Here is a 16,270-nt window from a genome sequence, read left to right as displayed (position 1 = left end):
TACAACATTCTTCGCTGTCCCATTGTCTGTGCATATAAATAGATTGTCAGGTTTACCGACTCTTGAACATGCAACATATAATGGTCCATGGGAAAACAATCCGTATTGTTGTAGTTGTGTCCCTGTGTCCCGGTCGTCATTTATATTCCCTATGTCCCGGTCGTCATTTGTGTCCCGGTGTCCCAGTCTGTGATTTCTCTTTGAGTGTCCCGGGCGTCATTTATATTCCTTGTGTCCCGGTGTCCCGGTCGTCATTTGTGTCCCGGTGTCCCGGTCTGTATATACATTCGTTTTTGAATGGGTCTTTTTTTCAGTTTTTAGTTTTTTACCTTTTTTTAGTTTTTTTAGTTATACCTCATGATTCTAATGATTGCCCTTGAGCTTTGTTGATGGTTATTGCTAATCGAACATTCCCTGTGTCCCCGTCGTCATTTATATATCCCCCTGTGCCCCCGGCGTCCCCGTTGTAGTTGATTCCCTGTGTCCCGGTCGTCATTTATGTTCCCTGTGTCCCGGTCGTCATTTGTATCCCGGTGTCCCGGTCTGTATATACATTCGTTTTTGAAATGGTATATGATGAAATAAATTTTGTATTTTTCCCCTTTTTTTCTTTTTAGTTTTTTTTTGGTTTTTACCTTTTTTTAGTTTTTTTTAGTTTTTTTCTCTTTTCTTTTTAGTTTTTTTTTATTTTTTTTTAGTTTTGTTTTTCTCCTTTATTTTTCATTTTTTCCTTTTTTTATTTTTTTTTTCTTTTTTAGTTTTTTTTTTAGTTTTTTAGCTTTTTTAGTTTTTTTATTAGTTTTTACCTTTTTTTAGTTTTTTTTTTACTTATGTCCTGTTCGTCATTTATACTCCCTGTGTCCCGGTCGTCATTTGTGTCCCGGTGCTTTGTTGATGGTGATTGCTAATCGAACATTCCTTGTGTCCCGGTCGCTTTCTCTTTGAGTGTTCCGGTCTTCATTTATATTCACTACTAGCTGTTGGGGTGGCGCTTCGCGCCACCCCAACAGGGGTAGGTTGACAGGGCCAGGTCGACAGACACACACACACACACACACACACACACACACACACACACACACACACACACACACACACACACACACACACACACACACACACACACACACACACACACACACACACACACACACACACACACACACACACACACACACACACACACACACACACACACACACACACACACACACACACACACACACACACACACACACACACACACACACACACACACACACACACACACACACACACACACACACACACACACACACACACACCACACACACACACACACACACACACACCACACACACACACACACACACACACACACACACACACACACACACACACACACACACACACACACACACACACACACACACCACACACACACACACACACACACACACACACACACACACACACACACACACACACACACACACACACACACACACACACACACACACACACACACACACACACACACACACCACACACACACACACACACACACACACACACACACACACACACACACACACACACACACACACCACACACACACACACACACACACACACACACACACACACCACACACACACACACACACACACACACACACACACACACACACACACACACACACACACACACCACACACACACACACACACACACACACACACACACACACACACACACACACACACACACACACACACACACACACACACACACACACACACACACACACACACACACACACACACACACACACACACACACACACACACACACACACACACACACACACACACACACACACACACACACACACACACACACACACACACACACACACACACACACACACACACACACACACACACACACACACACACACACACACACACACACACACACACACACACACACACACACACACACACACACACACACACACACACACACACACACACACACACACACACACACACACACACACACACACACACACACACACACACACACACACACACACACACACACACACACACACACACACACACACACACACACACACACACACACACACACACACACACACACACACACACACACACACACACACACACACACACACACACACACACACACACACACACACACACACACACACACACACACACACACACACACACACACACACACACACACACACACACACACACACACACACACACACACACACACACACACACACACACACACACACACACACACACACACACACACACACACACACACACACACACACACACACACACACACACACACACACACACACACACACACACACACACACACACACACACACACACACACACACACACACACACACACACACACACACACACACACACACACACACACACACACACACACACACACACACACACACACACACACACACACACACACACCACACACACACACACACACACACACACACACACACACACACACACACACACACACACACACACACACACACACACACACACCACACACACACACACACACACACACACACACACACACACACACACACACACACACACACACCACACACACACACACACACACACACACACACACACACACACACACACACACACACACACACACACACACACACACACACACACACACACACACACACACACACACACACACACACACACACACACACACACACACACACACACACACACACCACACACACACACACACACACACACACACACACACACACACACACACACACACACACACACACACACACACCACACACACACACACACACACACACACACACACACACACACACACACACACACACACACACACACACACACACACACACACACACACACACACACACACACACACACACACACACACACACACACACACACACACACACACACACACACACACACACACACACACACACACACACACACACACACACACACACACACACACACACACACACACACACACACACACACACACACACACACACACACACACACACACACACACACACACACACACACACACACACACACACACACACACACACACACACACACACACACACACACACACACACACACACACACACACACACACACACACACACACACACACACACACACACACACACACACACACACACACCACACACACACACACACACACACACACACACACACACACACACACACACACACACACACACACACACACACACACACACACACACACACACACACACACACACACACACACACACACACACACACACACACACACACACACACACACACACACACACACACACACACACACACACACACACACACACACACACACACACACACACACACACACACACACACACACACACACACACACACACACACACACACACACACACACACACACACACACACACACACACACACACACACACACACACACACACACACACACACACACACACACACACACACACACACACACACACACACACACACACACACACACACACACACACACACACACACACACACACACACACACACACACACACACACACACACACACACACACACACACACACACACACACACACACACACACACACACACACACACACACACACACACACACACACACACACACACACACACACACACACACACACACACACACACACACACACACACACACACACACACACACACACACACACACACACACACACACACACACACACACACACACACACACACACACACACACACACACACACACACACACACACACACACACACACACACACACACACACACACACACACACACACACACACACACACACACACACACACACACACACACACACACACACACACACACACACACACACACACACACACACACACACACACACACACACACACACACACACACACACACACACACACACACAGAGAGACAACTTTATTTTATATATATAGATGTGCCGGTGTCCCGGTCGTCATTTGTGTCCCGATGTCCCGGTCTGTAATTTCGTCAGTCGAAATCTTAACGTCAGTCAACACACAAACATGATGTCACCCGACAGACCCACACACACACAGACAATTGTCTGTGTGTGTATTTTTATATATATAGATTATATATATATTATATATCATATTTATATATTACATATATAATATTATAACATAAATATTATAAAATGTTAATAAAAATACACTATGTCAGAGCTAAATCTCGTTTTTAAAAAAGTGTAAACGACAGTAAACACTTTTAGGGGAAGTTATCCCCTAACTTTAATTATGGTGAGTCTCAGTTTTGAACATTGATTATCATTGTGATATGATTCTGTTGTTAACTTGTTGTTGATATTATGACAAATAAACAGCAAAGTGCTCGAAATGTATATATCTTTCTCAGTAAAGGTTTGGCCTTCAGAGGGTTTTGAGGAAGCTCAACTCTTTTTTGTGGTGGCTTCTATTCGCTTTAATATTGAATTTATTTTTCATTTAATTTTTAACTAATTTGGTTAAACCGTAATCCCTAGATATGTATATATTGTTCTATCAAACGAAGACGTGAAAAAAAATTTAAAAATCCAACACTCATAAAATGAAAAGCTTTAAATATCACAAAAGTACTGTAGCCTACAGTCAATCGAACAGTTCGTGGTAACGAACTGTAGTAAGGAGCAGCCCGGCTCAATAGTAGCCGAAACTAAAAAAAAAATGGATTTTTGATACCAAGAGTTACATCAAAAGAATCACATTTTAATGCTGATTTTAAATATATAAGTTTCATCAAAATTAGTCTTACCCATCAAAAGCTACGAGTCTGAGAAAATTTGCCTTACTTTAGACAATAGAGGAAATACCCCCTAAAAGTCATAGAATCTTAACGAAAATCACAATATCAGATTCAGCGTATCAGAGAGCCGTACTGTAAAAGTTTCAAGCTCCTATCTACAAACTCCTATCAACAGTTTTGTATTTCTTGCCAGAAGACAGATCACGGATGGGTTTTTATTTTTTTTTATTATTTTTTCTCTTTTTCCTAGGGATGATCGTATCGACCCAGTGGTCCTAGAATGTTGCGAGAGAGCTCATTTTAACGGAAATTAAAAGTCCTAGTGCCCTTTTTAAGTGACCGAAAAAGTTGAAGGGCACCTAGGCCCCCTCCAACGCAGAAATTTCCCCAAAGTCACCGGATCAAAATTTTGTGATTACCATTCTGTTCAAATTTGTCGAAAACCTAATAACTATGTCTTTGGGGACGTCTTCATCCCATACAGTTTCCGGGGGAGGGGCTGCAAGTTGTGAACTTTGATCATTGTTTACATATGGTAATGGTTATTATGAAGAGTACATACATTTCCAGGGGGACTTTTTCACGTTACTGTGGAAGTGGGTCGGGAGAGGGGGTTACGTGGGAGGACCTTTCCATGGAGGAATTTATCATGAGGGAAGAGAATTTCCATGAAGGGGGCGCAGGATTTTCTAGCATTATTAAAAAAAAACAATGAGAAAATAAATAAAAAATAAATGTCACCTAGAAGTAATGTGTAGCATTAAAACTTAAAACGAACATAAAATACTGCTTAAATAGGGGGGTTCGTCTCCTCCACAATACCTTGCTCTTTACGCTGAAGTATTTTAGTAATTTGAACTATTTATTCTACGGCCTTTCTGATTCAGGGGTCATTCTTAAAGATTTGGGATAAAATTCAAGCTTTTGTGTACAGAGCAAGTTGTTAACGAGGGGTCAAATCTCCTCATATACGTAATAAAAATATACAAATATATAAGTTTGTTACGTAAGTTAATTCCTAAGGTACGTATGGTTGTTACTAACAATAACGTTTGCAGAAAATGAAAAAAAAAAAAAAATCAAGTTGCATTTTTAGTAACCAAAAACTGGAGGGCAGGCAGGCCTCCTCCCCCCTTTTTTTGTCAAAATCATCCGATCAAAACTATGAGAAATCCATTTAGCAAAAAAAATTAATATGCAAATTTCGTTTTAATTATTCATGTGCGGTGAGCCAAAATCAAAACATACATTAATTCAAAAACGTACAGAAATTATACATAAAAAACAAGTTTTTTGACTGCAAGTAAGGAACGACACTAAAACTTGAAACGAACAGAAATTACTCCGTATATGAAAGAGGTTGTCCCCTCCAAAATGCCTCGCTCTTTACGCTAAAGTTTTTTTTTATTGTTTTAAGAAGTAGAGTTGTGAAAAACAGTCATACTTTAGTGTGAAGAGCGAGGTGCTGCAGAGGGGACAACCATTTTTGTTATTTAATTACTACAATAGGACAACCGCAAATATATTACTCTCAATGCATCTCTCACTAATTTTCCCTAAGAAACTATGCTGTTTTCGAGACTTTAAGGTTCCGATATTTTAAGGTAAGAAAAAGAATGGAAGTCTAACAGACGTTTAATTATACAGAAAGTATTCGCACTGGTCCTTTATTAATTAATAACATTCTTACAAATTATTTACCCTCTCACTAAATATACATTCAGCAATAAGAATTTTCGAAGTTGAAAAATATTACATATGGTACATAAGCAACAAAAATTATCCTCACGCAGACCAGATTCATGAGAGGAATTTAGAGTGTAAACAATGTTTATTGGAAACAACACAAAACCTTCCGGTCTGCGACAAGGCTATTTTTTAATTGAATGATTTTCTATAGCAAGCTGATAATATGAAAAGAGAACTTACAAGTAATCTTTCAAATTCTAGTCGACTGGCGTTACGATTTGTAATCACATTTCCAACTTGGCCTGAAATGAACTGTAATTAGATTAAATAAATATACAAAGCCACGTCAGACACGGTACCGTTGTTTTTTTTTTTCTGTCATTGCAAAAAGAATCATCGTCTCAAGGGTCGATTTTTGGACGATTTTATTGCTGATGTTGGGACAAGTCAAAGATAGTTGATGCCTTTTTTATGTTCTTTCCAAATATATTGTAATCATTTCACCCACAAATCCAATTTAAAAACCTTCAATACACCCTAAAGTGACATCCATATCTTTAGTTTTTTTTGTGAAGAGAATTCGAAGAAGAACAAATATATAGTAATAAAAAATGAATAAGAACTATGTTATTCTGGAGAGGGATTGGCCCATAATTAAAACTTAAGGATATCAAATTAAGGAGATTAAAGATATTAAATTAACATCTTTCTAATTAAAGATATTCAAATGTACCCATGGAGGCAGTCTCTTTTTCTATTGATTCCTGAATTAAACCTGACCATTTACACCTAAGAATGAAACCTGAAAGCCCTTCTAACCTTTTTTTCTTATTGTTGAATTTAATATCTGACATCGCAAAAACTGCCATTGCGAGAAGTGTCAATGTCTTTTCAGTTATTGGACAAAGTGTCATTTTTTTTGTCATTTCAACAACGATCGTGTTTTGTTTGTTTTTTGTTGTTTTTTTTTTCATCGCAAAGCGTATCATCGTTTTTGTTATAAGTGATTAATTACTACCAGCATTTCTAGTGATAAAAATGCACACAAAACATGATAAGATCAACGGGCAATCGCAACAAATACGCTCATTTTATATAGTTAATATGGTTTAGTGATTATCAATTTTTCAATGTTGACATAAGATGTCCCCATTGAATTATTTAGTCACCACAAAGTTGTAATTAGATCGTTTGCTGAAATATATAAAAATGTCAATGAAACCTTCACTTATTCCAAATTATCCCAAAAGAAAAAGGAAAAAAAAAACAAAAACACTCCTATTGATCACCATTACTTCTTGCAATCCAACCATTTTTCATCGTCTTTGCTGAATTTATTTTCCAATCATTGAATACAGTGGCAACGACTGCTACTTTTTGTTTTAGGTGCATTTGTTTATTCTCTTTTTTTTTTTTCCATGAGAAGTGCCATTGTTTTACCTTCTAGTTACTTAAAAAAAAAACTTTCCAAAAAAGAATTTTTCAAAGACAAGTAAAGGCCATATCGTTTTATAATGAATCGTCAGTAATACACGGAAATATATTGAGAGAAAAATCTTTTCTTATGATCTTGTCAAACACTTTGTTGCAACAAACCTTAAGTAAGGAGCGACCCAGCTCAATAGTAACCGAAACTCTAAAAAAGGAAATTGTTATAGCAATAGCTACATCAAAAGAATTGCATTTTAATGCTGTTTTAAAATATAAAAGTTTCAATAAGTTTAGACTTGCTCATCAAAAGTTATGAGCCTGAGAAAATTTGCGTTATTTTAGAAAATAGGGGGAAACACCTCTTAAAAGCTATATAATCTTAACGAAAATCACACCATCAGATTCGGTGTCTCAGAGAACCTTACAGTAGAAGTTTCAAGTTCCTATCTACAAAAAATGTGGAATTTTGCATTTTTTGCCACAAGACAGATCGCGGATGAGTGTTTATTTGTTTATTTGTTTGTTTTTTCTTTTTTTTTCCCCCAGGGGCGATCGTATCGACCCAGTGGTCCTATAATGTCGCGAGGGGCTCTTTCTAACAGAAACTAAAAGTTCTAGTGCCCTTTTTAAGTGATAAAAAATTGAAGGGCACCTTGGCCCCCTCCCACGCTCATTTTTTCCAAAGTCACCGGATCAAAATTCTGACATAGCCATTTTATTCAGCATAGTAGAAAAACTAAATAAATATGTCCTTGGGGACGACTTACTCCCCCAAAGTCCCGGTGGGAGGGGCTGCGAGTTACAAACTTTGACCAGTGTTTAATTATAGTAATGGTTATTGGGAAGTGTACAGAAACTTTCAGGGGGATTTTTTGGTTGGGGGGAGAGGTTGAGGGGAGGGGTTATGCGGGGGGAGATTTTTATGGAGGAATTTGTCATGGGGAAAAATTTCCATGAAGGGGGCACATGATTTTGTAGCATTATTTTAAAGAACAATGAAAAAATAAATATGAAAAGGTTTTATTAACTGAAAGTAGGGAGCAGAATTAAAACTTAAAACGAACAGAAATTATTACGAATTTGAGGAGTACCTCACTCTTTACGCTAAAGTAATTTTATTAATTTCAACTGTTTATTCTACGGCTTTTGTGATTTAGGGGTCATTCTTAAGGAATTGGAACAAAATTTAAGGTTTAGTGTAAAGAGCGAGGTATTGACGATGGGCTGAATCCTCTCATATAAGTGATAAAAAGATACGAATATAGAAGTTCGTTACGTAAGTTGATTCTTAAGTTACGTATATTTTTACTAATAAAAACGTTCGTAAAAAATTAAAGTTCTAGTTGCCTTTTTAAATAACCTAAAAATTGGAGGGTTACTAGGCCTACTCCCCCGCTCCTTTTTTCTCAAAATCATCCGATCAAAACTATGAGAAAGCCATTTAGTCATAAAAATTAATTAATATGTAAATTTCGTTTTACTTATTCATCTGCGGATAGCCAAAATCAATACATACATCAATTCAAAAAAGTTCAGAAATTAATTTAAAAAAAAGTTAAAATGAAAGTAAGGAGAGATATTAAAACTTAAAACGAACAGAAATTACTCAAAAGGGGCTGTTCCCTGCTCAACGCCCGGCTCTTTACGCTAAAACTTTTTACTGTCTTGAAAAGTAGAGTTGAGAGAATCCAAACCTTAGCGTAAAGAGCGAGGCGTTGAGGAGGGAACAGCCTCTTTCATATACGGAGTAATTTCTGTTCGTTTTAAGTTTTAATATCGCTCCGTACTTTTAGTTCAAGGAACTTATTTTTTTAAATTTAATTAACCTTAAGATCGAAAGAAATTGAAACCTACAGTAACTCAAACTCAAAATAACCAGAAATTACTACTAAAGAATAAATGAAAACCAAAACAATCAGAAATTAAATAAATAATCGTAATAAACAAATACACAATAAGTGCTAATCTAAATGAATAAATAAATCTTAAAACGAATGAAACTTCAATTGAATATACAAATCAAACTTGAAACAACAAAATTCACTACCAACAAGGGTTTGAGAATTGCTCCCTTCTCTCACTGAAAATGTCTAAAACCTAATGCGTCATAGGCGCTTTACTGAAAACTATAAGTGTTTTGAACAGTCTTGGAAAGTACAAATAAAATTAAACTGAAAATTTGATATATAATGATATTAACTGTTGAAAGATCATCAGTTCAAGATTTTAAATGTTTATTTTTAATTTCGTAATAAGAACATAACAAAATATTTGTAATATGATTTGTTTTCAGAAAGTTCCAATGACGCAGTAGGTTTTAGAATTTTACAGTGAAAGAAGGAAGCAATACCGAAACTCTTGTTTGTTGTGATTTTTGTTCGCTTCAAGATTGATTTGCATGTTCAATTGAAGTTCCATCGTTTTAAGATTTATTTAGTCATTTATATTAGTACCTATTGTATGTTTGTTAACCATGATTGCTTATTTAATTTCTGTTTGTTTTGGGTTTCATTTACATTTCAATAGCAACAAGTTTTTCTTCGTTTTAAGCTTGATTTCTTGATAAGCTTGATTCTGATCGCTTTGGGTTTCATTTTTTCTTTAGTGGTAATTTTAGTCGTTTTGAGTTTGAGTTGTGGTATATTTCTTTTTTCATTGATCTTAAGTTTAACATAACCTTTAGTTATTTTGAAAAACTTCTTTTTTGTGAATTTTTTTTCAAATTAATTTCTGTTTGTTTATGATTGCCAAAGTTTCAAGCCTTTCAAATTCCCTATTTCAAAAAAAAATCCTAGATAAATTCTATAATAAAACTATATGTCTGACAACAGTCTTGGCAAGAACCATCAAAAAAAAAAAAAAAAAAAAAAAAAAAAAAAAAAAAAAAAAAAAAAAAAATTGATGCATACTGATATTAACTGTCAAAAGCTCACCAACTCAAAATTTTATTTCACTACCATTTCATTTTATTTTCAGTTTTGAACAATTACACAAGAAAATATCTGAACTATAATTCGTTTTATCCAAAAAGTTCGTTCAGTAAAAGCCAAATACGCTGTAGAACTTTTGCTTTTACCGTTAGGGAAACGGGCAGTAGCCCCTTTTGTTTGCAGTGAAAACTATAGGTGTCTTGAAAAATCTTGGAAAGAGATAATAGAATTAAACTTAATTCGTATGATTTTTGGAATAAAATATGGCTAATAAGTTTTTCTTTGTGTGTTTGTGTATGTGTGTGTATGTTTGTGTGGGGGGGGGCGGCTATCAAGAGAGGGCCATGGGTCTGCTCCTATGATATTTGTAATAAAAGTTTGGTATTTTTGTCTGTGTGTGTGTGGAGGGGGGAGGTCGGTCCACGGTAAGCTCCCATGATTTTTTAAATAAAATATGGTCAATTAATTGTTGTTTTTTGGGGTGGGGGAGGAGGGCTGTCGAGGGAGAGCCAGGGGTCAGCTCCAATGATATTTGTAATAAAATTTCGTTAATTGTTTTTTGTGTTAAGGAAGGGGCAGAGGTTTGCTCCTAAAAGTCTTGGAAAAAAATATAGTTAATAAATTGTTTTTGGGGGTGGGGAGGGGTTTGGACAAGGACGGAGGGCCAATGTTCAGCTCCCATGAATGGAATGAAATATCGATATTAATTTTTTTTGGGGGGGAGTTTGGGTTTGGACCATGAAGGGAGGGCAAAGTGTCAGTTCCAATGATTTTGGGAATGAAATATAGCTAATAAGTTGTTTTTTGGAGGGTGAGGATGATCGGGCCATGGAGGGATGGCCAGGGGTCAGCTCTCATGTTTTTTGGAACAAAATGCCATTAACGCGTTTTTTTTTGGGGATGGGGGAGTCAGACCATTGAGAGAGGGCCAGGGCTCAGATACCGAGATTTTTCAAGTAAAACATCGTTGATAAGAAGCTTTTTTGGAGCGGGGGAAGGAGGTTCATGGAAGGAAGATCAGGGGTCATCTGCCATGATTTTTGGAATAAAGAATCGTCAACATTTTTGTAGGGGGAAGTCTAGCCATGGATAGACATGGATATTCGGCTAATAACAGGAGCTAAGAGCTCATATGGAACTTGTGACGAGGTCGGAAGAGCCAAGAGCTCATATGGTATGAGCTCTAGCAAAATTCGAGCTCAAGAATCAATAGATTGCTCTAAAAGGAAAATCAGAGACTTAATTCCGGTTGGGATTTAAAATAAGAAATCTGAGTCACGAGATCCATCTAAATACCAAAATTCATTAAGATCTGATCACCCACTCGTAAGTTCAAAATACCTCAATTTTTCTAATTTTTCCTCTCCCTTCAGCCCCCCAGATGGCCGAATCGGGGAAAACGACTTTTTAAAGTCAGTTTGTGCAGCTTCCTGACACGCGTACCAATTTTCATCGTCCTAACACGTCCAGAAGAGCCAAACTCGCCAAAGCACTGAACCCCACCCCCTAACTCCCCCAAAGAGAGTGAATCCAGTCCGGTTACGTCAATCACGAATCTATGACATTTATAAGCGTTTTCCAAGATTTCTGATTTCCCCCTCCAACTCCCACCAAAGTCGACAGGTCTGGTCAGGATTCGACATAAGAGCTCTGAGACATGAGTTCCTTCTACTTATCAGATTTAATTAAGATCCAGTCATCCATGCTTAAGTTAAAAACACCTCAATTTTTCTAATTTTTCTAAATTAACAGCACCCAGCTCCCCCAAGAGAATGGATCCGTTCCAATTATTTCAATTTCGTATCTATAACTTGTGCTTATTCTTCCCATTAAATTTTATCCTGATCTCTCCACTCTAAGCATTTTCCAAGATATTCGGTCTCCATGGTTTCCGGTTTCCCCCTCAAACTCCCCCCAATGTCACTGGATCTGGTAGGGATTGAAAATCAGAGTTTTAAATCACAAGATCCTTCTAAATATCAAATTTCATTATGATTCCATCACCTGTTCGTAAGTTACAAATACCTCATTTTTTTCAGTTTTTCGAATTACTCCCCCCCCCCAACTCAAACAAAGAGAGCGGATCCGGTCGGTTATGTCTGTCACTTATCTTGGACGTGTCCTTATTCTTCCCACCAAGTTTCACCCTTATCCCTCTGCTTTAAGCGTTTTCCGAGATTTCCGCCCCCCCCCCCAATGACACTGGATCCGGTCGGGATTTAAAATAAGAGATCTGAGTTACGAGGTCCTTCTAAATATGGAACTTCATTAGGATCCGATCACTTCTTCGTAAGCTAAAAATACCTCATTTTTTTGTTTTTTAGAATTAACCCTTCCCCCCTAATTCCCCCAAGGAGAGCAGATCCGTCCCGGTTATGTCAATCACGTATCTAGGACTTGTGATTATGTTTCCCACCAAGTTTCATCCTGATCCCTCCATTTTAAGCGTTTTCCAGGATTTTAGGACCCCCCCCAACTCCTCCCACTGTCACCAGATCCGGTCGGAATTTAAAATAAGAGCCTGAGACACGATTTCCTTTTAAACATCAAATTTTATTCAGATCCGATTTTTCCTTCGTAAGTTAAAAATACCTCATTTTTCCTGATTTTTCAGGATTAACCCCCTCCCCAAACTCCCCCAAAGAGAGTAGATCCGTTCCGGTTATATGAATCACTTATCTAGGACTTGTGATTATTTTTACCACCAAGTTTCATCCCGACCCCTCCGCTCTAAGCCTTTTCCAAGATTCTAAGTTTCCAACCCCCAACCCCCCCCCCAATGTCACCTGATCCGGTCGGAATTTAAAACAAGACCTCTGAGACATAATATCCTTCCAAGCATCAAATTTCATTAAGATCCGATCACCCGTTCGTAAGTTAAAAATACCTCCTTTTTTCTATTTTTTTCGATTTAACCGTCCCCCATTCCCCCCCTAGATGGTCAAATTGGGAAAATAAAAATTTTTAATTTAAGCTGGTCTAGTTCCTTATACGCCTGCCAAATTTCATCTTCCTAGCTTACCTGAAAGTGCCTAAAGTAGCGAAACCGGGACAGACAGACAGACAGACCGACAGACAGACCGACAGACCGACCTACAGAATTTACGATCGTTATATGGCACTTGGTAGATACCAAGTGCCATAAAAAGTAGAGGACCTTTTTGTCTAGTACATTCATATCCTTGTCAAAATAGCACACCACGGTTTTGTGGATCAGATCTAGTTTTATCCCATCATTCTGTCATTGGTCCACTAAAAAAATAAAAATCGGGCTGAGTATTCAATCTTCAGTATTACCTTTCGTTCAGACACGGTCAGAATTCAACTTATTATCCATAAACCAAATTAAAGAGACAGGGAAAAAACAACAAAATGATGAACAACGTAAAAAAGCCCCACGGAATTGAATAAAGCCAAATTACTGCCTTTATGCTTGAACCCACTCCTTTTGACAGAGCTTAACTTTGCGATCGTGTTTTGCAATTTGTCTAGCAAGGGACTCTTCGGGGTCCATTACTTTGAATTTTGAATCCTCGCAAATGTGGCTACTTTCGACTGTATCTGCTCGGAACTACTGCTATTTCGGCTGTGACTGCGACTGCTATAGCTATTATTCCTGCTACAGCTAATGCTGCTGCAACAACTATCAAACATAATCGAAAGAGTTTAAGTGTATCCAGGTTGTCAAAATGGCATAGACGTAATATATCAGGAACAGTATAAACTTATGAGTTGAAACTTCTAGAAAAAGCTAAAGGGCGCGTAAACTAAATCAAAAGACACTATGCGTATCAAGGTCGTCAAAAGAGTGTCTGTGCAATATCTCAGAACCAGCTAGGGGTATTACATTGGAACTTTCAGGGCATGTTGTTGGGGATATTGATCTAAATCAAAAGACACTCTATGCATCCAGGGTTGTCAAAAGGCTGTATCTACAATATCCAAGGAACGGCTAAGTTTATTAAGTTGGAAATTTCAGGGTATGTTGGGGGTATGTTGAATAAGCCAAAAGAAATAAGGTTTCTCAAAAGGGCACGCCGGCAAAATCTCAGAAATGGCTATGGGTATTAACTTGGGACCTTCAGGGCATGTTCAGACGGAGGTTAAAACAAATCTTAGATGACCTTGGGAGGAAAAATGTTGGGAGGTAGCGTGTCACAGAGAAAGGGTGTTGGAGTGGCAGAAAAGAAGTGAGGTAGGGTTTTAGGGGAGTTTTGGTGTCTTTGTCCTATGGAAGGAGTGTTGAAAGAGAGTCTGGTTTGTTGTTTGGCATTTTTTGTTCCTGTTTTTTTTATTATTATTAATTATTATTATATTATAGTTATGAATCTTAGAGTTGATGAAAGTTGATGAAACTTAGATTTTAAGGGTATTAAGATGAAACTTTCAGAGAATTTTGAGGGGGATATTGCAGTAAATCAAAAGAAACCAGCTGCATCCAGGTTGTCAAGAAGCGTATATGAGCGCATCTACATTGACCTTAGGAAGGCGCTACGGATATTATTTGAAACTTGCAGGTTATTTTAAGACAGATATTAAACTAAATCAAAAGACGCTTTATGCATCCAGATTGTCAAAACGGCATATGTGCTCTATCTTAAGAACACTTACAGTCATTAAGTTGAAACTTTATGAGAACAAGAAGGGGAACGATCAGCTTAAGAACACCACGTGCATGCTAGTTGTCAAAAGGGTGTACCTCCAATATTTTAGGAACGACTAAGACTATTAAGTTGAAACTTTAAGGATATGTCAATTGGAGTATTGAACTTAATTAAAAAAAAAACACCCTGCACATCCCGGTTGTCAAAAGACGTAGCTGCATAATGGGGCGTCAAAATGGCATGCTTCAGGAACATGTCGGGGCGTTAAGAAGAAGTTTTCAGAGGATATGGAGCTTAATCAAAAGACACTGTGTGCATCCCGTTTGTCATAAGGTATATGAGATATGTCAAGAACGCCAAGGGTATGAAATCCGATCTTTCAGGGAATTTTGGGAGGGATACTGAACATGAGAGGGGAAGGGGAAAGAGACAAAACTAAATAATCACATGAAGCCTAAAGATAGTGGACACGGAAATAACTGAATAATGGAAGATAACTTCTTAAACCACATTGGCATGCCATAACATAAAGAAAGAAAACATTTGTTTGTTGTACTTTCCACGCCTGTTTTATGATTTTCTTTTTTTTTCCTTGATCATATTATTTTGTTCGCGCTGAAGAAGAGAGCCGGTTGCTCTCTCAAAATATTCGCTTTCTGTGTT

General features: G+C 38.5%; 1 protein-coding gene across 7 annotated transcripts in view; it reads right to left on the bottom strand.

The window, feature by feature from the left end:
* The window catches only part of LOC136025976 (uncharacterized), a 391,881-nt gene that overhangs the window by 220,652 nt on the left and 154,959 nt on the right, over positions 1-16,270 (bottom strand). For all 7 annotated transcript variants that reach the window (XM_065702101.1, XM_065702103.1, XM_065702104.1 and 4 more), the window contains one exon: positions 6,883-6,944. In XM_065702101.1, coding sequence (XP_065558173.1) covers positions 6,883-6,944 — 62 coding nt within the window. The remainder of the gene's footprint in view (positions 1-6,882; positions 6,945-16,270) is intronic.

Source organism: Artemia franciscana, chromosome 4, assembly GCF_032884065.1.
Source record: "Artemia franciscana chromosome 4, ASM3288406v1, whole genome shotgun sequence".
Lineage (NCBI taxonomy): Eukaryota > Metazoa > Arthropoda > Branchiopoda > Anostraca > Artemiidae > Artemia > Artemia franciscana.
This window is presented reverse-complemented; position numbering and strand designations above follow the sequence as displayed.